General features: G+C 36.3%; 1 protein-coding gene across 9 annotated transcripts in view; it reads right to left on the bottom strand.

The window, feature by feature from the left end:
* The window catches only part of WDR47 (WD repeat domain 47), a 56837-nt gene that overhangs the window by 12950 nt on the left and 17489 nt on the right, over nucleotides 1-26398 (bottom strand). For 3 of the 9 annotated variants that reach the window (XM_035017865.1, XM_035017869.1, XM_035017866.1), the window contains exons 3-10: nucleotides 24046-24129; nucleotides 20599-20704; nucleotides 17906-18708; nucleotides 15494-15620; nucleotides 9410-9588; nucleotides 7687-7947; nucleotides 2318-2393; nucleotides 172-329 (exon numbers count right to left, since the gene is read on the bottom strand). In XM_035017865.1, coding sequence (XP_034873756.1) covers nucleotides 172-329; nucleotides 2318-2393; nucleotides 7687-7947; nucleotides 9410-9588; nucleotides 15494-15620; nucleotides 17906-18708; nucleotides 20599-20704; nucleotides 24046-24129 — 1794 coding nt within the window. The remainder of the gene's footprint in view (nucleotides 1-171; nucleotides 330-2317; nucleotides 2394-7686; nucleotides 7948-9409; nucleotides 9589-15493; nucleotides 15621-17905; nucleotides 18709-20598; nucleotides 20705-24045; nucleotides 24130-26398) is intronic. The other 6 variants (XM_035017871.1, XM_035017870.1, XM_035017873.1 and 3 more) reach the window with 3 other exon arrangements.

Here is a 26398-nt window from a genome sequence, read left to right as displayed (position 1 = left end):
AAATAAATAAATAAATAAATAAATAAATAAATAAATAAATAAATAAAATTTTAAAGCTTAATAAAAAGAAATAAAAATTAAACACTACTGAATGGCAATTCTGAAAAAGGAACCAATATAGCTAAATTAAAAACTAAAGCAAGAATGATAGTACAAACCACCTATCCTTACCTTGGATCAATTACTTCTGGATAGGCACATACTCTCAGAGTTTTTGAATTTGAACCTACAGCATATAAACCACCACCCGGATGAAAAGCCACTGCTCTAACAGCTTGTGTGTCTTCTAGGGTATTAATACAAACAAATTGTTTTTTTGATTTGTCATCCTGTGGAAAGAATAAATATGAAAGTCATCTTATGAAAAAAATGAATTTGAAAAAATTCATCTTTAGCCCATTTTAAATTCATTTGAAGAGTATTATTCACTTTATCACTTTATGTTCACTACCTATTATAATCACGTATTATTTTAAATGACAAATCCAAATTAACCCAAATTTTTCCTTTTTTGCTGCCCATTGCTGAACTAAGTTCAGAAAGCTCATAACCACTGAAGTTTTTCTTTGCTTACTATGACAAAACATAAGACTATGCATTCTCATATAAAGTTATCTTTAACTATCAAGAAAAAAACAGCCCACATATATATTTTTTATAAAATTAACATAATATCGGGGCGCCTGGGTGGCTGTCGTTAAGTGTCTGCCTTCGGCTCGTGTCATGATCCCAGGGTGCTGGGATCGAGCCCCGCATCAGGCTCCCTGCTCAGCGGGAAGCCTGCTTCTCCCTCTCCCACTCCCCCTGCTTGTGTTCCCTCTCTCGCTGTGTCTCTCTCTGTCAAATTCTTTAAAAAATAAAATAAAATAAAAAATAAAATAGAATTAACATAATATCATTTGTGTTTCTAAAAGTAGGAAGTATAAAAGACTATGACTCAATCCACTTCCACTTGGGTGGGGGTGGGGGAGGATAGTTTACCATTATCTCCAGCAATGAATACTTTAATATTTCAAACTGAAATTGTAAAATACTCCTTTAAAATTATAAAAATGATTTTAATCACATTTAATTTGAACCTCATTTTTATTTTAAACTGTCAATTTATCTGTCCTCTTCTGAGGAAGGCAAGCTGAAGCAATTCTATATAAAAGCTTTGATGACTCCTGCTATTAATATCATTTGAAACTACCCTGCTACCCTGACCACAATGGACTGGACCTGGAACAGGGACCGCTAGACTGGGTGTAGTCAACAGACCTAACTAAATCCTGCCCTTGGGAAGTAAGGATGTCAAGTACACACACAAAGGCAAGTCACTTCAGCTCTAGGACCCATAGTGACTATACCAATGAAGAGATTATGTCTCTCCCTACACAAACTTTTATGTATTCATGCAATAAATACATCCTCATGGGGGAATAAGGGGAAAACCTGATAGGTCATACCATGTCTGTCTTACATAATTGAATTAAATTCTTTTATTATTCATTTGAATTTATTTGATTAGAAATGCTACATTTTCCATTAACCTGCACACAAGAAATGTGACTGCCAAATGAACAGCAATGGTAGATAAGAGAAAAAGAGAGGGAAATGACTAACTGATTAAATGGCCTATAGCACACTAATGATAATTACCAAGGGTTGCTTTAAAACAGATGTGGCAGAGCCACCAATTAACTTTATTTGCTCTTCTTTAGTGTATTTAAATATTTTAAGAAACATGTTCTATTTTTAAAATAGATTTCACATAAAAATCTACATTCCTATAATTTCCTGAAAACCAAAAGAACTGGAAATACTAGATAAGCATATTTCTTTATGCAAGGGACAAATATTCTCATGTGCTTATCACGTAAGTCAATTTTATTCATTTATGTTACCTGTTTGGCCCCATAAACATCTGAAATAATGGTTTTGTTTATGAGGTTAAAATTTGAGCTAAAGAAAATAAGATAGAATGAAGCTATATAGTAGTTTAGGGAAGGATGTCTGGTTCCAAAGCAAAAACAGCTGCATTGAAGAGAAGCCCAAAAGAAATACCAATAATATCTGAACAAATTAACCATAGGGACCAGAGAGTAGTGCACAGCCCCAACTCATGAGCCAAGATTGCTCCTGGGCCATTAAAATGAATACTTTCAAATATTTTCTGAGGCAACTTAACCAGTGAAAGCTCAACTACCTCAAGACAAATAACATCATCAACAGTAACAATTATTTCTAAAAATGGTTCTATGAATTGAGAATTTCTTAGCAATATCTCCAGGTATATATAAAAATAATAATGAAAATTTCTTCCCCAAAGTATTACCTCTTCCCCTCTTGACCTTGATAGATTCCCTGAAGAATCTCCAAGAGGTGGATTAATGACTGAATGTTCTGATGAGCTGTATGAATAGAAATTCAAATAAAGTTTACTCTGAATATAAAACAGAAACTAAATTGATCCTTTCAATCTCTAATATTTATTTTTTTGGCAAATGACCCACACTGACCCCAAAGTAACTCTCTGAAGCCATTTCTTCAGAGGCTCTGGGACTCAGTGACACCAAGCATAGTTGAAAGGAGGGAGTGAGAAAGTGGAAAGGAGATTAAAAATTTTATAGTGAGATGTCAGGTAGCTTTCCCCTGCTGAGTTCTAGAATCCTGGATGCTATGCTTAAATATTAACCCAGGCAGGACTTGGACTGCTCTTTAGGAAAATTATCTGACCCAAGAGAAAAGACTAACAGAAACTGACAGTTAAGAGTCTTCAATAAAACAATGTTTCCCCTTAATCACTTTTTGTCATGGAGACAGATCCATCATATACATAGCCTTCCTCCCAGTCAGCTTTTTTTTTTTCTTTATGCCTCACTCTTTACAGATAGTCAAAGATTTCCAGATACTTGAAGAAAGCCTCCTAGATAAAAGCCAGAGACTAAAACAAACAGAAAAAGTGGGGTGCCTGGGTGGCTCAGTTGGTAAAGTGTCTGACTTCGGATCAGGTCATGATCTCAAGGTCCTGGGATCAAGCCTCAAGTCAGGCTCTGCACTCAGTGGGGAGTCTGCTTCTTCCTCTGTCCCTCCCCCTGCTTGTGCACGAGCTCTCTCTCTCTAATAAATTAAATCTTAAAAAGAAAACAAACAACAGAAAAAGGAATTTGGTTTGTATCTCCCTGATAAGTGATATTGAGTATTTCTTCATGTGTCTGTTGGCCATCTGTATGTCTTTGGAAATATGTGTATGTATGTCTTCTGCTCATTTTTTAATTGAATTGTTTTTGGGGTGTTGAATTTTGTAAGTGCTTTATATATTTTGGATACTAACCCTGTATCAGATATGTTATTTGCAAATATCTTCTTCAATTCCAAAGGTTACTTTTTAATTTTGCTGATTGTTTCCTTCACTGTACAGAAGCTTTTCATTTTGATGAAGTCCCAATGGTTTATTTTTGCTTTCAACATGTTTCCCTTGCCTCAGGAGACATATCTAGTAAGAAGATGCTACAGCAAATATCCAAAGAGTTTGCTGCCTGTGTTCTCCTCTAGGATTTTAATGGTTTCTTATCTCACATTTAGGTCTTTAATCCATTTTGAATTTATTTTTGTGTATGGTACAAGAAACTGGTCCAGTTTCATTCTTTTGCATGTTGTTGTCCAATTTTCCCAACACCATTTGTTAAAGAGACTATCCTTTTCCCATTGGTTATTCTTTCCTGCTTTGTCAGAGATTAATTGACTATATAGTTGTGGGTTCATTTCTGGGTTTTCTATTCTGTTCTCTTGATCTATGTGTCTATTTTTATGTCAGTACCATGCTGTTTTGATCACTATAGCTTTGTGATATAACAAATCAAAACTACAATGAGATATCACCTCACATCTGTCAGAATGGCTAAAAGCAACAACACAAGAAACAACAGGTGTTGGCAAGGATGTGGAGAAAGGGGAACCCTCTTGCACTGTTGGTGGGAATGCAAACTGGTGCAGCCACTCTGGAAAACAGTATGAAGATTCCCTCAAGAAGTTAAAGATAGAACTACCCTACAATGCAGCAATTGCACTACTAGATATTTATCCAAAGAATGCAAAACACTAATTCAAAGGGATACATGCACATAAAATTATATGTTTATAGCAGCATTATTTACAATAGCCAAATTATGGAAGCAGCCCAGGTGTCCAGTGCTTGAAGAATGGATAAAGAAAATGTGGTATACACAATGGAATATTATTCAGCATAAAGAATAAAATCTTGCCATTTGCAATGATGTGGATGGAGCCAGAAAGTATTATGCTAAGTGAAATAAGTCAGAAAAAGACAAATACCATATGATTTCACTCATATGTGGAATTTAAGAAACAAAACAAACAAGTAAAGGGAAAAAAGAGAGAGGTAAACCAAGATACAAACTCTAACTACAGAGAACAAACCGATGGTTACCAGAGGGGAAGTGGGTAGGGGGAAGAGATAAATAGATGATGGGGATTAAGAAGTGCACTTGCTATGATGAGCCCTGGGTGTTGCATGTAAGTGTTGAATCACTAAACTGTACAACTGAAACTAATATTATACTGTATGTTAACTAACTGGAATTTAAATAAAAACTTAAAAAAAAAACAGCAAAAGGAATTTGGAAGGAGGGAGGAAACAAAACCTACAAAAACATAATTTAAATTCTTAGAGATGTAAGAGGAAATAATAAATCCAGGAAACAAGAATGAGACCTAAAAATTTTTTTAAGGAAAATTAGAGAATAAGAGCTTAGAAAATAACAATATGGTAGAAAATAACCAATAGAAAATGGAGGTGAAGAAATTGCTAGATAAAAAAAATTTTTGCAATTTCCCAGAACTTAAGTTTCTAGCCTAAAAGGACCCATTAGTACCCAGAAGAATGGAAGGAAAATAGACTTATTGTGATATATATCATCATGAAATTTTTAGAACATCAGGGAAGAGAAAGTCCTAAAAAATGCCAGATGGAAAAAGCAACAGTCTTCATACAAAGGATCAGGTCACAACAGCGTCAGACTTCTTAACAAGAACACTGAAACATGTAGCAATACCTTTGAAACCCCAAGGAATGATTTCCATCCTAGACCTCTATACTCAGCTATACTAACAAATAAAATGGGAAATATTTAGATATGCAAGGTCTCAGAAACTTTACCTCTAATGTGCCCATTTCTAGGAAACTACATGAGATCCTGAAAACATGTAATCCAATACAGAGAAGAGGCAAAGGAAATTCCCAGGAAGAGGGTGAAGGGAAGTCTCAGGACTCTCAGGCCTGAATAAGATGGCCCAGAGGTAATGAATATAAAGTGAAGCAAGAGTGATCCTGGAGGATGTCTCCCAGGGGGGATAAATGGAAAAGAGACAACTACCTGATACTTTATACTACAATGAGAGAAGTTTTAGGATTTTACAGTTTTGTCAAGCGATCAACAGAGAGTTTAGTGAGAGGTACTAAGAAAATTAAGTACGTGCACACATACAAAGACACAAAAAATGAGGCAATTAATGTCTCCATGAAAAATAAAAGTTGTGGGGCGCCTGGGTGGCTCAGTTGGTTAAGCGACTGCCTTCGGCTCAGGTCATGATCCTGGAGTCCTGGGATCGAGTCCCGCATCGGGCTCCCAGCTCAGCGGCGAGCCTGCTTCTCCCTCTGACCTTCTCCCCTCTCATGCTGTTTCTCTCTCTCTCGCTCTCTAATACATAAATAAATAAAATCTTTAAAAAAAAAAAAAGAAAAAGAAAAGTTGTATGAAAAGGAAACATAATCATATTATATTACATGACTCAGATGTAAATAACATTTACATGGTCATGGTAATGTTAACACTGATTACTGATTTATTTTATTTTTAAAGATTTTTATTTATTTATTTGGCAGAGAGAGACACAGCAAGAGGGAACACAAGCAGGAGGAGTGGGAGGGAGAAGCAGGCTTCCTGCGGAGCAGGAAGCCTGATGTGCGGCTCAATCCCAGGACCCTGAGATCATGATCTGAGCCGAAGGCAGATGCTTAATGACTGAGCCACCCAACTGACATACTGGAAAGAAAGAGTAGACAAAGTGAATGTATTGTGGGTGAGGAGTATGGTAGCTAAATCTAACTGGCAGGGAAGCAACAGATAATAAAAATAGTAACAGAAGCACATTATTCAGGAATGTGGAGATATGTAGCACAAGAAACAGCTAGCTGGGTTGAAAATGGCAGCCTACCAGAAATAGAAATCATAGACAAAGATGGATAAGATAGCCTCAAAGTGTTGTCTTTTTAAAACATGTATGTATGTTACTTTAATTTAAAAAAAAAAAAATCAGGGGCGCCTGTGTGGCTCAGTTGGTTAAGCGGCTGCCTTCAGCTCGGGTCATGATCCCAGGGTCCTGAAATCGAGCCCCACATCGGGGGCCTTGCTCAGCGGGGAGCCTGCTTCTCCCCTGCCTGCCGTTCCCCCTACTTGTGCTTGCTCTCTGTCTCTCTCTCTCATTGTCAAATAAATAAAATCTTTAAAAAATAAATAAATAAAAATAAAAATAAATTTTTTAAATTTGAGTTCTAGTTTGCGGAGTGCAAAAATACAGTTACAGAAACTGTAATAAGGAAGTAAATATTAGATAAACTTGTTCTTAAATATAAAACCAGAATTTTTGATACAAAATTTATAAGGCCAATCTAATTTCTGTAAGCATCCGAAGGCCAAATTATACACTCTCAAAGGTGTTTGATGTTAAGAATAGATGAAGAAGGGACACCTCAGTGGCTTAGTCGGTTTAGCGTCTGCCTTCGGCTCAGGTCATGGTCCCAGGGTCCTGGGATCGAGCCCCACATTGGGCTCCCTGCTCAGCGGGAAGCCTGCTTCTCCCTCTGCCTGCTGCTTCCCTGCTTGTGCTCTGATAAATGAATAAATCTTAAAAAAAAAAAAAAAAAAGAGATGAAGAAACTCATATGTGGAATTTAAGAAACAAAACAAATGAGCAAAGGGGAAAAAAGAGACAAACCAAGAAACAGACTCTTACCTATAGGGAACTAATGGTTACCAGAGAGGAGGTGGGTAGCAAGGGAAAAGGTGAAACACGTGATGGGGATTAAAGAGTGCACTTGTGAGGATGAGCACTGGGTGATTAAAAACTGAAAAAAAAAAAGAATAGATGAAGAACATACTCCTTAACTATTCCTACTGCATAAATTAACACTTGTTTACTAAGGATAGCAAGATAAAAAATCTTCCCTGATTAGTGAAAACATAAATATGCAAGATGTCTTTAATTGCGGTAACTGTCAGAGCTGCCAAGATGGTTTTGCTGCAACCATCCCAACATGTTTTAAACATCTTCTGCCCTCAAAGTCTGTGAATTAAAATATTATTGGTTGAAAGGTATCAATGACAAGAAGAAAGAAAATCAGGGAGAAGATAAAACTGTAAGATCTCGGAGTAAAATGACTTATAAAAAAATAGAATTGTCTTAGTGAGAAAGCAAAAATAAAAATAGGAGAACAAAGACTCCTAAGAAATTTAGAAGTTAATAGAAGAGAATACGGATAAAGACAGATTAGAAAAAGATTTGGTGTGTAATGAGCTCCAAAAACTTTTATTTGTAAGGCTCCAAAGAGAAGTTCAACTTTCTAGGTTTCCAATCATTAATAGGACGTTATTATTTCCAGGTTTTACAAATTAAAGTACTTACATTTGGTTTCCACAAGAAGGTGATTCCTCAAGAAAAGGTATGTGATTTGTTGATCCAGGATTACGCGGGGTGCTTGTGTGAATATTTGAAGCATCAGGTGTTAATCTCTGACTAGAGTCTTGGGGTGGTGTAGCAAAACTAGTTAGAGAAGAATTATTAGATCCATTGCTTTTGCTCCCGTTACATTGCTGACTGAGCACTGACACCTCATTACCAAGGCTATCCATTCCAATGTTTAATTCACCAAGCTTTTGAATGGACCTATAAAATAAAACAATGCAATTACATTAAAATGAAAACTTAATCACATTCTTAATATACAGAAGAGGGAGCACCTGAGTGGCACAGTCAGTTAAGCGTCTGCCTTCGGCTCAGGTCATGATCCCAGGGTCCTGGGATCGAGCCCCGCATTGGGCTCCCTGCTCCGCGGGAAGCCTGCTTCTCCCTCTCCCAGTCCCCCTGCTGTGTTCCCTCTCTCGCTGTGTCTCTTTCTGTCAAGTAAATAATAAAAATCTTAAAAAAAAAAAAATAGTCCTGGTACTGGCTCAGATATATAAAACTAAGGGCCTAGGAAAAAAGGGTTGAATAAAAGTATTAAAGGGTTAGAAAAAAACAGATAAGAGACAAGAACAGAGAATTTATATGAAATTTACAAAAGCTAAATAACAAGAAATAATTTGAATTTTATTTATAATTGTCTTTAAAGGAAGGACAAACCATCTTGAACAGTTTAACTTTTTTTTCTGAGGAAGTACATCCCTTACCACTATTATGATCACAGAACCTTGCCACTTTATCTTCTGATTTAATGCTAATCTGCTTGCACTGAAAAATAAATGGTGAGGAAATCCAACTGCAACCATGGCCTTTATGGATATGAAGAAGACATCTAAGAACCAGAAATGGCAGTTCATCAAAATAGGATAATTCTGATAAGCCACTGACTTATCAGAGGTGGTAAGAAAATGATCCTCAAATGCAATGTTCAGAAACGTATTTAGACTCTTTAGATTACCACTATAACCATTCCTTGTGTGAAAGTTTGAAGTCAGAATCAATTTCAGGCTGGCTTGCACAACCCTCAGAGTATCAAGCAGATTACTTCTAGTATTACTGAATCAAGTAAAGAACTGACAGTCACTACTACATTGCCTAATCATAATTACAATAATAATCTACATTTATGGTACATTTCCTGTATGCCAGGAATTATTCTAAGTAATTTTTTATATATTAACTCATTTAATCTTCATGGATATTCTGTGAAGTAGATGAAGAAACAAGCAAAAAGAAGCTAAGTAACTAGGACCCCTAGGATCTCAGCAACCCTGGGATAGCTGGATCCACCTGGCTATCTGCTTCCAGCTGTGAGCTGAACCACCACACTTCTGCTCTCATTGCTTAGAAGTGAAAAAAGGTTTAAAGGGAAGAAGAACAAAATTAGATGAACACTCAGAATGCTGTGGAAGGAAGATATTCCGTAACTCCCCATTACTTGAAACACGTAAAACGCTCTAAAATTTCAAACTATATGTGGAAAGTAGCAGTCACTGCATGCTTTCAATAGCTTTGAAATAATTTTTTTATTATGTTATGTTAGTCACCATACATCATTAGTTTTTGCAGTGTTCCCGATTCATTGTTTGCGTATAACACCCAGTGCTCCATGCAATACATGCCCTCCTTAATACTTTATATTTTAAAAAGTGACTGAAAGACATACCTATTAAGGAATTGTTCGGTAAGATTTTGCTGCTGATCAGGACCATCTTCCTGATTGACACCTCCCTCAAGCAGCATTTGTTGGTATATCTGTCGTTGTTGCTCCTTCTGTTCTAAATGCTGTTGATAGCGTAATCTTTGCCTATAATATTCTTGAAATTGTTCTGTTGAATCTCGAAGCTTAAAAATATTAGAGAAAGTAATATATTTGAGCAGACTATGATTAAATATATGTCCCTACCCAACAGTAACTTCTATAAACACTGGATGAAATATACAAGCAGCTATACTTAACAATTAGAAAACACTTAATACATTGCTCTTTGAAAAATAATATAGTATCCATGAGTTTTTATAGTCAAGTAGATGAGTTAATTTGCTTTATTCTAAACAAGAGACTGACCAAAATGAATGGTCATCCTGGATCTTTGACAAACCCAAATAAAAATACAAATTAAAGCAGTCACAAGGGGTCATGGAATCAGATCTGTACTGCTTGAAAAAAATACTGAAAGACTACATTAGTATTTAATAAACACAATACTTTGTCCAACCCTTAATTTGAGCATGTAAATGGTTTAATAGGTTACTCTAGAGAGAAACTTTAAAAATTTCCCTCAAAAACAATACTTCAATTCAGGTTTCAAATGGCCTTTCACAAGAAAGTGGAATAAAATGGATAGTAAACTTAATCTCAACATTTCTACTTTGTTCTTCTAAAAGAACTATATAGCACCCAAACTTGCAGGACTTAGGTATTTAGTAAATTCCAATATTGGCAAAGAAAGACTCCCCTGCCAACCTGGAGTCCGGTCATATTACATGGATCATGTGAACTGGGGTTACCCTGGAACAAGTCAATCATCTCTAAAATTGGCCCACACTGATAATAAGCTTAATGAAGAGTCTTATACAGCTAACTAAAGCTAAAACTGTCTCCCCTTTTCCAGGAAGTAGTAACAATCCTCCTCTACTTCATAACTTACAGCAATAACTCTGAGACAAAATTATCTATATATCCTTTTAAATTTTTTATTGTTGGTAAAATAGAAAATTCATCATTTTAACCATTTTTATGTGTACAATTCAGTGGCATTAATTATACTCACAACATTGTGCAATAATCATCACTATCTATTTCCAAAATTCATCAACCTACAGAGAAACTCTGTAACCATTAAGCAATAATTTCCCATTTCTTCCTCCACCAAGTTCCTGGTAACCTCTATTCTACTTTATGATTTTGCCAATTTCAGATATTTGATATAAGTGGAATTATATAGTATTTGTCCTTTTCTGTCTGGCTTATTTCACTTAGCATGATGTCTTCAAAGTTCATCCATGTTGTAGCATATGTCAGCATTTCATTCCTTTTTGTGGTTGAATAATATTCCATTGAATGGATATGTCACTTTGATTTATCCATTAATCTGTGGATGGACACTTGGGTTATATCTACATTTTGACTACTATGAATAATGCTGCTATGAACATGGATGTAAAGATATCTGTTTGAGTCCTGCTTTCAATGCTTTAGAGTGGATTAGAGTGGAATTGCTGGGGTGTATGGTAATTCAATATTCAGCTATATTTAAGCTATGTTTTAGCTATATTTAATTCTATATTTAAGGTACCACCAATCCAAAGTGCACCATTTTACATTCAAATCAACAACGTATGAGGGTTCAAATTTTCCACTTCTCCACCAACACATTATTTTCCACTTTTTTTTTTTTTAAGATTTTATTTATTTATTTGACAGAGAGAGACACAGCGAGAGAGGGAACACAAGCAGGGAGAGTGGGAGAGGGAGAAGCAGGCTTCCCGCTGAGCAGGGAGCCCAATGCGGGGCTCAATCCCAGGACCCTGGGATCATGATCTGAGCTGAAGGCAGGCGCTTAACGACTGAGCTACCCAGGCGCCCCAAATGGAATTGTTTTCTTAATTTCCTGTTCAGATTGTTCAATGCTGGTAGTGTAGAAGTCCACAACTGACTTTTTTTTTTTTTTAAGATTTTATTTATTTATTTGAGACAGAGAGAATGAGAGAGAGAGAGCACATGAGAGGGGGGAGGGTCAGAGGGAGAAGCAGGCTCCCTGCCGAGCAGGGAGCCCGATCGATCCAGGGACTCCAGGATCATGACCTGAGCCGAAAGCAGTCGCTTAACCAAATGAGCCACCCAGGCGCCCGCCCACAACTGACTTTTATGTGTTGTTCTTGTACCCTGCAACTTTGCTGAACTTGTTTGTAAACTCTAGTAGCTTTCTTATGAATTCCTTGGGATTTTCTATAAATAGAACTATGTCATCTATAAATAAAGATTAGCTTTACTTCCTTTCCAATCTGGATGGCTTTTATTTCTTTTTTCTGTCTAATCACCCTAGCTAGAACTTCCAGTAAATGTTGAAGAGCAGTGGTAAAAACAGGCATCCTTGTCTTTGTTCCCGATTTTAGGGGGAAAGCTTTTAGTTTTTCACCACTGAGTATGACATTAGCTTGGGGTTTTCATAAATGAACTTTACTGTGCTGAGGAAATTCCATTTTCTTAGTTTTCTGAGAGCTTTTATCATGAAAGAGTGTTTGATTTTGTCAAATGCCTTTTCTGCATCAACTGAGATGGCCAGATGTTTTTCTGTTCTTCATTCTATTAATGTGATAATATTACACTGATTTTTTTTTAAATGTTGGACCAACCTTGCATTCTGGGATAAATCCACTTGGTCAGGGTACATAATCCTTTTAATATGCTGATGAATTTGGTTTGCTAGTATTTTGTTAAAGGATTTTTGCTTCTATTTATGAAAAATATTGGTCTGTAGATTTTCTTTAAGATTTTATTTTGAGAGGGGCGCCTGGGTGGCTCAGTTGGTTAAGCGACTGCCTTCGGCTCAGGTCATGGTCCTGGAGTCCCTGGATCGAGTCCCACATCGGGCTCCCTGCTCAGCGGGGAGTCTGCTTCTCCCTCTGATCCCGCTCCCCCCCTCTTGTGCTCTTCCTCTCTCTCACTCTCTCTAATAAATAAATAAAATCTTTAAAAAAAAAAAAAAGATTTTATTTTGAGAAAGAGAGAGAGAGAGCATGCACATGGGGGGAGGAGCAGAAGGAGAAAGAGAATCTCAAGCAGACTCCATGCAGAGTGCACAGCCCAACATGGGGCTTGATCCTACAACCCTAAGATCATGACCTGAGCTGAAATCAAGAGTTGGATGCTCAACTGATTGAGCCACCCAGGTGCCCTGGTCTGTAGTTTTCTTTTCATGTAATGTCTACATCTAGACTTGATATTAGGGTAATGCTGGCCTCAGAATGAGTTAGGAAGTATTCCTTCCTCTTACACACTTTTGGAAGATTTTGAGAAGGACTGATATTAACCCTTCCTCAATGTTTGGTAGAACTCACCCATAAAGCTATCTGATCCTAGGGCGCCTGGGTGGCTCAGTTGGTTAAGCGACTGCCTTCGGCTCAGGTCATGATCCTGGAGTCCCGGGATCAAGTCCCGCATCGGGCTCCCTGCTCGGCGGGGAGTCTGCTCCTCCCTCCGACCCTCCTCCCTCTCATGCTCTCTGTCTCTCATTCTCTCTCTCTCAAATAAATAAATAAAATCTTTTAAAAAAAGCTATCTGATCCTAGATTTTTCTTTGCTGGAAGCTTTTTGATTACTGATTCAGTATAGGTCTGTTGAAATTTTCTATTTCTTTTTGAGTCTTTTTTTTTAAGATTTTTTTTTTTTTTTAATTCATTTGAGACAGAGAGATACAGAGAGAGAGCGCATGAGCAGGGGGAGGTGCAGAGGGAGAGGGAGAAGCAGACTCTCCACTGAGCAGGGAGCCCGATGTGGGACTTGATTCCAGGACCCTGGGATCATGACCTGAGCTGAAGGCAGAGGCTTAACCACCTCAGCCACCCAGGCACCCTTCTTGAGTCATTTAGGTAATTTGTGATTTCTAGGAATTTGTCCATTTCAACATGGCTATCTAATTTGTTGGCTTACAATTGGTCATAGTATTCTCTTATAATCCATTTTATTATTGTAAATAATATGTATTACAATACATATAATACAAAAAAATGTATTATCCATTTCTGATTTTACTTATTTGTGTGTGCCTCTCTCTCTCTTTTTTCTTGGTCTAACTAAGCACTTGTCAATTTTGCTGATCTTTTCAAAGAACCAACTTTTGGTTTTACTGATTTTCTCTACTGTTTTCCTCTTCTGTATTTTATTTTTCTCCCCTCTAATCTTTATTACGTTCTTCCTTCTGATATAATTTGTTCTTCTTGTTCCAGTTCCTCAAGGTATAAAGTTAGGTTATTGATTTGAGATCTTTCTTCTTTTTTAATGTAGTCATTTACAGCTATACATTTCCCCTGAGCACTGCTTTTGCTGTATCTTTTAAGTTTGGAATGTTGCATGCTTTGGTATGTTGTGTTCATTTTTATTAGTCTCTAGTCTCTAGGTATTTTCTAATTTCCCTTTTGATTTCTTTGACCCATCAGTTAAGAGTGCATCAATTTTTACAAATTTGTGAATTTTCCAATTTTCCCTGTTATTAATTTCTAGCTTCATTCCATTGTAGTCAGAGAAGATATTTCATATGATTTCAATCTTTTAAAATTTATTATTTGTTTTGGGTCCTAACATACACTCTATCCTGAAGAATGTTACATGTGCACTTGAGAAGAATGTGTATTCTGCTAGTGTTAGACTGTTCTTTTTTTCTTGTATCACTTTATATATTTGCATTCACATATTGTTAGTATTCACATATTCATAAACTTACCAACACTTGGAATACTAACACAGACCTGAGGTGTCTAAGAAAACAACTTCCTGTATAAAGACTGATACAGGCACCTCTGGGTGAAAAAAAGGTGCATCCTCCAAAGCAATAATATTGTTGCTGTATAGATGTCTGTTGGGTCTAGTTGGTTTATAGTATTGTTCAAGTACTGTGTATGCTTATTGACCTTCTGTTTAGATGTTCTACCCATTAAGTGGGGTATTGAAGTCTCCAACTATTATATCTCCCTTCAACTCTGCCAATGTTTGCTTCATAGATTTTGGGGTTCTGCTGTTTGGTGCATATTCATATGTATTTTTAATAGTAATTTTTCGGGGTGCCTGGGTGGCTCAGTCGTTAAGCATCTGCCTTCGGCTCAGGTCATGGTCCTGGAGTCCCTGGATCGAGTCCCACATCAGGCTCCCTGCTCAGCGGGAAGCCTGCTTCTCCCTCTCCCACTCCCCCTGCTTGTGTTCCCTCTCTCGCTGTGTCTCTCTCTGTCAAATAAATAAATAAAATCTTAAAAAAAAAAAAAAAGTAATTTTTCTACTTCATTCTTTTTTTTTTTTTAAGATTTTATTTATTTATTTGAGACAGAATGAGAGAGAGAGAGCACATGAGAGCGGGGAGGGTCAGAGGAAGAAGCAGGCTCCCTGCCGAGCAGAGAGCCAGATGTGGGACTCGATCCAGGGACTCCAGGATCATGACCTGAGCCGAAAGCAGTCGCTTAACCAACTGAGCCACCCAGGCGCCCCTCTACTTCATTCTTAATATTTAGTTGAAGACAAAAAAGTTTACTGAACTTATTAAAACTACCTCTTCACCTCTTCTAAGTGGCATACAATATAAGAAAACTTATACTCTCCTTTATAATACAATTTCTTTTCCAAATCACCACAGAAAAATAATTTGGAATTCTAAAAACTTGGATAAAAGTATTTTATATTATAAATGTCATAATTTCCTGTTCATTAAATCTAATTAGTAAGATACGTCTTAAAAATACAAGCTATCCACATTTAATGTGAGTTTAATTACTTGAGTCCTGAAATATGTAAGATTAATGTAAACTGTGGTATTTTAGATTATTAATAAATTCTCCTGTTAAAAATGTTCCAAAATACATGACAACTAAAAATACCATATATCCTTAAGGAAAAAGGGAGAAAATAATAAGAAAGTCTAGATATTCTCTCACCTACTTCCAAATATTGGAAAATTCCTTTTACATTCTATCCAAGCAAATACTTTTATTTCTTCCACAGACAATAATTCTAAAAGACACTAGGTATATTAAATATTACCTCATTTTTTTCTTGCTTAGCTGGTCCTGGATTCTGTGTTCCATTTGCAGGCTCTTTTTCTGAAACTGAACTCTGGCCCAGGATTTCACTGCTTATAGGCTGCTGTGCCTCAACGGGTGTATCACTTCTTCCAGAAAGGTGCAAAAAACAAACAGGAAGAGGTAGGGGTGAAGGAAAATATATTCTAGTTAGAGAAATTTTAATTAACACAATGAATACTTAATCTAAATGTTTATCAAATGTGCAAAAATAGATTTTTAAATCTTCCTTTCTTCTCTTAAGGGTACTATGTAAGAGATTTTTATTTTTATTTTTATTTTTTTTAAAGATTTTATTTATTTATTTGACAGAGAGAATGAGAGAGAGAGCACATGAGAGGGGGGAGGGTCAGAGGGAGAAGCAGACTCCCTGCCGAGCAGGGAGCCCGATGCAGGACTCGATCCCGGGACTCCAGGATCATGACCTGAGCCGAAGGCAGTCGCTTAACCAACTGAGCCACCCAGGTGCCCAATCTTTTGTGTGTTATCTTCTTATTCACCACAGTAACTCAATCACTATACCCAGGATGCAGCATGGTGCTAGCACAGAGTAGACACTCAAATATTTTTAAACAAATATTGACTTCAAACATGAATTACCACAAAAAGAGGTTTCTTCATGTGGCATCTTCAACATAATTGATCTAATTAAGCTTCCCAATATTTTTAAATTACACCTCAAACATTTTTTAAAAACAAGGTTAACTCTTTCCAAAGTAAATTTTTATACTTTATCCACAGCACAGTAGCCCTCCCATAGCATGTTATTAGCAGCCCTTTTGACATATTGTCCTTACCAGGAGTATGACACTCAGAAAGGGAGAAATTTATATTTACAAAGCATCATTCACATACTTGCCACTCTGCTAGGAGCTTTATCTCAGTTTGCAAGTCAGTACCCTGTTTTTTTGTTTTTTTGGTTTTTTTTAAAGATTTTATTTATTTGAGAGAGAGAATGAGATAGAGAGAGCATGAGAGGGGGGAGGGTCAGAGGGAGAAGCAGACCCCCCGCTGAGCAGGGAGCCCGATGCGGGACTCGATCCAGGGACTCCAGGATCATGACCTGAGCCGAAGGCAGTCGCTTAACCAACTGAGCCACTCAGGCGCCCAATACCCTGTTTTATAGAGGAGGTCATTTAGGCTCAGAGAGATTAAGGATGGGTCTCGAGGTCATACAACTACTAAATGGCAAAGCTTTTGTTCAAACCCAAGTCTGACTCCAAAGATCATGTTCTATTCATTATTCCACACTGCTTGGCCTCATAAGTCTTCCAATTTCACAAGCATGACAGATGTTTTCTGGGTTAGTGCTACTGCTCAGCTAATAACACATGTATTACTCACTTGCTGATATGTCATTTTTTACCTCTGTTTATTCTGTAATCTAGTAACTTACACTCCACTTCTTTACATCTTTATCCAGTCAGTCCTCAAATTTCTACTACTTTCTTTACATAGGCAAGAGCACATGTAGAGTCAGATCTAGTTGGATTTTTGTGTGTCTCTTTTCCACACAATCCCACTGGTGTACAAGTCCAAACATGTCATTCATTATACTGAGCAAGAAGTTCTGATCATCTTGTGTACTCAGAAGAATATCAGCAGTTCACCCGGAACTGAAGTTCAACATTCCAAACAATGAAAATTTTCTTTAAAGAGATTGGAAAGTCCAGGGTAAGTTTAAGATGGTCTCTACCAATGCTCAAGACTTTCTATTCCTTTAGGATTTAGATAATAGGAAGCTCCTATATTAAGTTATACTCATTCATTTTCATGACTAGATATCATCTTTATCTTTCAATCAGAGCAATAAGATGCCTTAAGAAGTCACCCGAGGCTTTAGGAAGTCCCCTCACTTAACATCCTAAAATGCTCCCTTCTCTTTAAGGAACATTAAACAAGATATCACAACCCCCTCCTCTGCAATCTCATAGCAACTTAACAGAAAATGATCTCAGGGCTGTGAGATCAAGCCCCACGTTGGGCTCTGTGCTGGGTGTGGAGCCTGCTTAGGATTCTCTCTCTCCCTTTCCCTCTGCCCCTCCCCATCCTTCTCTAAAAAAAATTTAAAAATAAAGGAACTTGAACATTAAACACACACACACAAACACACAATCTCACACTTGTGAATATTTTTTTTTTAAGATTTTTTTTAATTTATTTATTTGACAGAGAGAGAGCACAAGTAGGCAGAGCGGCAGGCAGAGGGAAAGGGAGAAGCAGGCTCTCTGCTGAGCAGGGAGCCCAATGTGGGGCTCCATCCCAGGACCCTGGGATCATGACCTGAGCCGAAGGCAGCCACCCAATTGACTGAGCCACCCAGGTGCCCGTCACACTTGTGAATATTTTCTAATTTTTATGAGCAAATACTTACCGTTCAGGGGATTCTTCGTAAATACTGTGACATTCTGTATTCTCAAGCATGAGACTTCTACTGAGGTTTTGCACACCTGGATAATGGAAGTTAGCAAAGGAGTGTGACATTGGAGAAGTTTTGTTTCCAAGGTCTGAGATTCTCTTATCATGACTGGTTAGTCCACAAGTGAGGCCATCTAAAGCAGGATTCAGAGATCGGGTCATATAGGCATCAGCTGATTGAGGCCTTCTCATTGGAGATGATGGATAGGGAGAAAGTTTGCTGATAAGAGGAGTCAAAAGATCAGCATATGCAGCTTTTGTAGGTTTCAGAAGTTTGTCAACATGAATATTAAGCATTTTCTGTTCAAAAGCACAAGAGAAGACAGAAGATGGGAGATTCTGAAGCCATGACAATAAACTCAGATCCAAGTCATCACAACCATTACCACATAAAAGGTCAATGCCAAGAAGTACTTCACTTTCTGTAATTTCTTCTCCAGTTGCTTTACTTTGACAAAATTCTACACAGCATTCATAAAGTAGACCCTTCATTACAAGCTGAAATAAACGATTGTTACTTGCTTTAAAACCTGCCTCACTTAGCTTCCTATCAGCAGGGATGAATTCTGCAACCATGACACAAGCCTCTTCAAAACAGTGAACTCGTGCAGTGCTGGGATTCCAGTCCTTAAATTCAGCATGATTGGTCAGACGAGGCAAAGTCAAAAGCAAACAGAGCTTGCTATAATCATCTTTAGAAGGACAGTACTCTTCTAGGGCATGCAAACATTGCACAGCTTCTTGCATGGTAAATTCCAGCTGTAAGAAAAATTTAAGTGATCACTATAGAGAGAGATGCTGTGAGATAAAAAACAAGAGTATTTTATTCAAATACAAAGATACTTTACAAACTTTCATAAACTATTCAACTGCAAAAGGATAAACTCTAGTGTCACAGAATACTCACATAACTTGCAAGATATTTAATAACAACTTTCAAGACAAGAATCAAAATGTTTTTCACTACTGAAATAAAAATATTAAATAATTTGGTTAATTAGTGACTTAAACTCCTCCTATAAAAATAGTGTTCTAGTTCAGGCTTCAGACTATCATTCTCAAGGCATAATTTTTTTTTTTAAAGAATTTACTTATTTATTTGACAGAGAGAGACACAGTGAGAGAGGGAACACAAGCAGGGGGAGTGGGAGAAGTAGAAGCAGGCTTCCCGCAGAGCAGGGAGCCCAATGCAGGGCTCGATCTCAGGACCCCGGAATCACAACCAGAGCCGAGGGCAGACGCTTAACGACTGAACCACCCAGGCGCCCCTCAAATGCATAATTTTTTAAAGTCAAGAATAATTGAGTTCTCTAGAAATGAAAACTGAAGCATGCCAATATTCAATGGTTTATATAGCTTGCTATCACTCCAGCTTACCCAAAAAGCAAAAGAGCCATTCTTAAACTTGCCATAAGAGAAATTTGTGTGGAGAAAGAAAGCAAATTAAAAGAAAAAAAAGAACATTTACAGTTCATTTACTACAAAAACAGAATGAAGATAGAATAAAGGAAGCTTAGCTGAGAGACAGATTACAATAATTTGTATACTGAATATTTTCTGAGAACCATAAGCTTTTAATGATGTAAGGAATCTTAGAGCTTATGTATCCACCTTTCTTCATCTTACATATGGAAAAAGGTAGCAGATTTAACTGAAGTAATGTAGTTGGTTAGTGACAAAGACAAAATAAAAATTAGGTCCTCTGACTTACATTCCAGAGTTCTTTCCACATTTAAACATCATTATCTGGCAAACATTTCTCTATTATACATGAAAGTCCTCATCGTAATATCTTTTGAGTTTATTTCAATGAACAATTACTGGCACTTAATAAGTTTCCTTGGTTTGGATGTAAGAACACTATTATTAAAACTTTAAAAATAACTTTCTAACCAAAAAACCTTTCATGGGGCACCTGGGTGGCTCAGTCAGTTAAGCGTCTGACTTTGGCTCAGGTCCTGATCTCAGGGTCCTGGAATCGAGCTCAGTGAAGAGTCTGCTTCTCTCTCTCGCTCTTCCTCTGCCCCTCCCTGTGCTCATGCTCACTCTCTCTCAAATAAATAAACAAAATCTTCTAAAAAAAAAAAAAAAAAGAAAGAAAGAAATGTTAAAAAAAAATCCTTCGTATCATTAAATTTAAATTGTCATAAAGGCATAAAGATTTTATCAAAAACCACCTCTGTTGTGCTGAGCACTGGGTATTGTATGTAAGTGATGAATCACTGGATTCTGTACCTGAAACTAATATTACACTGTATGTTAACTAACTGAAACTTAATAAAAACTTGGAGGAAAAAAAAAACACCTCTGGATCAATGTAAATACTGAAAAAAAAAAACAGAAAAAAAAAGTAAACATAATCCACTTCTGTAATAAGAAAAAAGGAACAATGTAGCATCATCTTTAAGTCAAACATCTATTGCAACCTAAATCACCTTAAACAAGAGAAGAGCACACACCCGCCAACCAGCCAGCCATTCATTTATCATCTTTGTCTAAATCTTGGAAGCATTACAGATTGAAAGTACTACAGCTGCAAGAGTAAATCTTACCCCATCCTACCTCATAAAAACTTTGAAAATTCATGATACTAATCTTTTGTTTTAGTGAATAAAATACTTATGACTGAAACAAGACTATGGCGCAAACCTTCAGGAATAAAAATCTTACATGCTGGGGCTCATCTTCTGCTGACATTGCATTGTTAACACACAAAGCTTCTAAAAACTTCTGCTTCAGGATAATATAACGAAACCTGTGAAAAATAAAATATGAAACATTAAAATTAAAAAGCTGAGTTACAGCAATGTCAAAGATTGGAAATGAAACCCAAGTCCCCAGAGCAACAGAGGCTACATATGTTCAAAAGGACTAATTATTCCTTTAAAATTATATATATTTTTAAAGGTTTTACTTATTTATTTGACAGAGAGAGCGAGAGAGCAAAAGCAGGGGGAGCAGGAAAAGGAGAGGGAGAAGCAGGCTTCCCACTGAGCAGGGAGCCCGACACAGGGCTCGATCCCAGGACTCTGGGCTCGTGACCTGAGCCGAAGGAAGATGCTTAACCAACTGAGCCACCCAGGTGCTCCTAAAATAATATTTTTAAAAAATTAATTTTCCAATGTCTCATAAATCAAATGCACTTAAAGTTACTATAACTACCTTTGCTTTCAAAAAATTCTTAAAAGCTTATCACACTGAAGCCACAATTAAAATAATTTCAGTAGTAAGTAAATACAATTTAATACTCAAAGGATTTCTATTTCCAATCTTAATTCTGAACAAAAATCAAGTTTTATGGAAGAGGTCAAATATTATCTAATATGAAATCAAAGTCCTTTACATTCAAAATGCTTTGTTTTATGTTTTATTATGTTTTATTATTTTGTATTTTATTCAAAATATGTCTTTTTTTTCTTTGAATATGAGAGTGGTCTAATAAAAAGCAGGCTGAAAGAATGTAAGAAATGAACATTTCTGAAAAGTCATAAAATAACCACAAACTTTGAATCTTTTTTTTTTTTGTAAGGAGGCTCCAGCATGGAGCCCAACACGAGGCTTGAACTCACAACTCTGAGATCAAGACCTGAGCTGAGATCAGGAGTTGGATGCTTAACCGACTGAGCCACCCAGGCGTCCCTAAACCTTAAAACTTTTTAACAGAGATGTTCCAGGGAGAGGAGTCTACTTGACTTGCCTAAGAATTAAAAAATGTTGGATGCCTTAAGCACCTTAAAGAAAAATTATTTCTAGGGACTGAAAGAAAATAATAATGAACCCCAGTCATTCTTTCAACCACTGTTATGATAGCAAACTGTGTCCAATAAAACAAAATCCTTGCCTTCAAAAAGAGAGTCATCTAATAAATTGTATGAAATATGTACACTGTTTTGGCAAGGTCTCAAAGGAATGTGAAACCAATTCTATCAGAAGGGATGGGAAGTATAAGGAAAGTCTTATAAGAACTGACTCTTGGAAGATGATCAGGTGTGTGCTATGTAAAGGCAGGAGATGGTGAAAGGAATACTATTCCAGGTGAATGAAGAATGTATAAGGCAAACAGTTATCAAATAGCACCAGTGGTATGAATGGAGGATCAAAAACAATATAAGACTGTACTTCCATTAATGATGGAATAACTTGTATCTGGCTAACTTTTCTGCAGATAACAATAATAAACCCTAGGTAAAATTAAAAAAAAAAAAAAAAGTATTTGAAAGCAATGAAGAACAACAAAAAGTTGGCACAACTAGAGGGAAGTCAATCCTTGGGGAAAAAAAGAACCTTTGGGGTGAGATTCAAGGGTATAAGGTCTTCCAGTCAACACAATGTGAGCTAAAACTCAAGTAGAAAGTTGCAGTTTCACTTTCTTGAAAAGTCAGCAAAAACAGCTGGTACTGCAAGAGTAGCTGAAAAGCAGGGAGACATCCAAAAAAGAAGGAAGTCATAAGGAAAAATACACCAAAATCTATTATATAAACTCAGCCCAAATCTTTGGCTGTCCCTGAAACTGTGAAGATGCAAAGGAGACTCCAAGGAGCCCAGGGAAAGCAACACATAGAAGCCTAAGTAACTGAACAAAGATCTCAGCTGGCATCCACTAAGTGAGAGCATAACCAAGTTAACTACCTGCATGAATAAGTCAACACTTTTCAAAGGAAGATAACAGAATCCAGAGTCTCAGCAATGAATCCACGATGTGCAGAATACATTTTAAAAATGACTAGATATATTAAAAAAAAATAAAAGTGACTCATAGTTAAGAAAAAGGCAATCAATAGACGTTGAGCCTAAAATGACCTAGAAGTTGGAATTAGCAAACAAAGACTATTAGCAAACAATAGCTACTATAAATATGTTCAAGGACTTAAAGGGAAACATAGTCACAATGAGTAAACAGATGGAAATATCTCAGCAGAAAAATGATAAAGAAAAGGAAATTCTGAAACTGAAAAGTACAATTATCTGAAATGAAAAATGCATTGCTTATGAGCAGAATGCTAATAGCAAAAAAAGGCATCAGTGAATGCTAAAGGTAAATCAGTAGAAATAGTCCAGACTGAAGAATATACAGAAAAAAAAAAGTTTTAAAAAAAGGAACAGAACCTCAGTCCTGTGGGACAATATTAATCATCTAATACCGTGTAGAGTCCCAGGAAGAAAAGAGAAAAGGGCAGAAAAAATATTTGAAGTAATGGCCAAAAGCTTGCCAAATTTGATGAAAAATACAGACTTACAGATTCAAAAAGTTCAACAAACCCTAAGCAGGAAAAATACAAAGAAACCATACTTGAGCACATCATAATCAAACTGCTGAAAGCCAATGATAAAATCTTGTTGCCAGAGTCAGGAGTTGGAAGGGTGGACAGGTGAAGTGGGTCCAAAGGTACAAACTTCCAGTTTTAAAGTAAGTCATGGGGATGTAATGTACAGGATGGTGACTATGGTTTTAATAATACTGTATTGTACATCTTAAAGTTGCTAAGAGAGACATTAAAAATCTTCCTCACAAGAAAGAAAAGTTTTTGTAAATATGACTGGGGATGAATGTTAACTAGACCTACTGTGATGATCATTTCACAATATATACAAATCCAATCACTGTATTGTACACCTGAAACTAATATAATGTTATTTATATGTTAAATACACCTCAAAAAAAAAACAAGAAAAATCTTGAAGGCAACCAAAAAAAAAAGAAAGAAAAAGAAAAAAAGAAACAAAGAGTATCAGGATACAAATACAGCTAAGTGTTCATCAGAAATAATGGAGGCCAGGAGAAAATGGAATGACATCTTTAAATCTTCACACTATTAAAAAAAAATCTTCATACTATTATGAAGAAACAACTGTTGTAGATATGGTCCTTGTGGCTTTTTGTATAGACACTGTCGAAAAAGGTAGGTTTATATATAAGATTTTCAACCAATCGAAGTACATTCAACTTGTCCGCTAGAAATGCTCCAACTCAACTGGATTGAGTATACTATTTTCTAGGAAAATTAACAGTCTTGTTTTTAAATTTGTGTTTATTGTTTTGTTTTGCTAAGCTTCTAACCAATGATAAGACATTAAAAACTTTAGAAGAAATCTTACCTTTTTTTGTCAAATTTTTCCATACATTCTAGAGGCTGAATGAACTGAAGAACTTCATCCCATTGACCATCAAGGATTAGCTGCCTACATAAAGAAAAAAACCCATGCATGTTATCAAATTTGGGTTATACTAATTAAAAGCAGAATAAATATGACAGCATTAAAACTTTAGTCTGAAGTCTGTGATGAGGTTAACATTTTACTTGGTTTCTCAACCACTATAATTAAATTTTTCACAACTTACTTGTAACAACATATTCTATATGAGAAGAATTTGTGATCTGCAACCACTTCTCATTCTATGTTTTTTTCACCTATATAAAAACATTGGGCTAAGTCTAAAAGTTCCTTTATTTTCCTATTCATCTTACACTTTTAAAGCTGTTCTGTATTATTTAGGGGCCAGTGTGTGGGTATGTTCCAGACTCACTACTAAATCAGTGGTTCTCAACTGGGGCAATTCTGCCCCCAAGAAATCTAGTAACGTTTGGAGACATTTTGGGTTGTCACATTGGGAGGTGCTACTGGCATCAACTGAGTATAGGTGAGAGATGCTGCTAAACATCCTATAATGCACAGGACAATATGCACACCCCACACAGGACAAAGAATTATCTGGCCCAAAATGTTACTAGTGCTGAGGTTGAGAAATCCTGCTCTAAACTGTGATTTCTACATCTCTGAGGCATTTGACACTAAAATTTATACTCTGAAAATAAAAACAGCAAGGAATGAGGACAGATTTCATCCTACTTTAGTGGTCTATGGGAACTTACAAAAGTTTTAAGGCATTCTTATTGCTGCTCTTTATAATAGAAATTGCCCCACTTTTGGCTTTTAGAACAGTAAAATTTTAAAAGGGATGGACAGGAGGATCTATATTGGATTGCCAACTTTTGAGTCTGCAAATAAGGAATATTAATAAAAAGCAATCATAATCATTTTATAAAGAGGTATTTTAATATTTAAAAAGTAGGAAGGACAAATTTCAAAGGTTAGTCCTTTAAGATGAATATATTTAGTTTAAAAACTTACTCTTCTATAATTGTTTGCATTTCAGACCAGTAAAACTTCATCAGAAACCCAACAGGTTCAAGGGGGGATATTTGAGAGCCACTGCTAAATTCCAGGAGTAGCAATGCTTGAAAGAGGACCAAAAGAATATGGCCTCAGTACTGGTTCCAGACGATTATCCATTGACTAAGCTCCCCAGGGCTAAATGACAGTTGTAACACCAAATACAGGGAAGTTCAAGGAGTTTAAATAAATTCTCTTATTAAAGCTCTTTTTTTTTTTTTTAAGTTCCTTTTTCATGACTTGGGAATGCTTCATCTTTTAAGGCTTTCCAAGTCACAAAATGCCACATGTCCAAGAATCTGTACTCTTTGTCAAGGATATTCAGTATCACATAAGCAGAGAATACATTTCTGTCTGGAAATTTGGGTTTTTCTTTTTCCATCTAATTCAAGTTAGGATATATTTAGCTTCCCATTTTGGCAAATATGTTAATTCCCTTTTGCTCTGCAATTCCAAGAATCTTGTTCTAAGGAAATAATCCAAGATATAGAAAAAGCCATTTGTATAAAAGATGCTCAATAGAGCATTTATTTAAGATAAACTGGAAATAATTTGTCTAAAAATAGGGGAACCATAAGGAAATTGATTAAACTGAAAATTTTTATAGTATAAATTTGTAATAACACAGAGAATCCTTATGATGTTAATGGATAAAAAAGGATACTAAATTATAAATGCAGTAGAACTGCTGGGGTTTTTAAAAATATGTACAGAAAATTATTAGTATGAAGTGTGCCTGGGTGGTGGGTGATTTTTCTTCCTTATTTTTGTATATTTTCTATAATGAATAGGTTTATATTCATTTCTATGGCAAAAAAAAAAAAAAAAAAATGGTACTGCAGGAATTATCTTTCCAGAGTCCCTGATTTCTTACTCAAGTATTTTTTGTGATGACACCACAACCACAGTGGAGTTGTGATTCTGGTGTTTTTTTTTTATGGACCTCTGGATCTTACTACTGAAAACATTCTATAGAGAACATTATTTTGTAAATGTTCCATTATAAAAACAAACATTATTTTTGAAAATTATACTTATTGGGGCTCCTGGGTGGCTAAGTTGATTGGGTGTCTGCCTTTGGCTCAGGTCGTGATCCCTGGATCCCAGGATCAAGTCCCACATCGGGCTCCCTGCTCAATGGGGAGCCTGCTTCTCCCTCCTCTCCCCGTTGTGCTCTCTTGCTATCTCTGTCGTTATCTCTCAATGAAATCTTTTAAAAAATGAATTAAAAAAATTATACTTATATAGCCGTCTCATGATTATAAATATATCCTTG

Source organism: Mirounga leonina, unplaced genomic scaffold (genome assembly GCF_011800145.1).
Source record: "Mirounga leonina isolate KUSES-001 unplaced genomic scaffold, KU_Mleo_1.0 Mir_173, whole genome shotgun sequence".
Taxonomy (NCBI): domain Eukaryota; kingdom Metazoa; phylum Chordata; class Mammalia; order Carnivora; family Phocidae; genus Mirounga; species Mirounga leonina.
The sequence above is the reverse complement of the archived record's forward strand: the minus strand, read 5'-3'. Positions and strand labels throughout refer to the sequence as shown.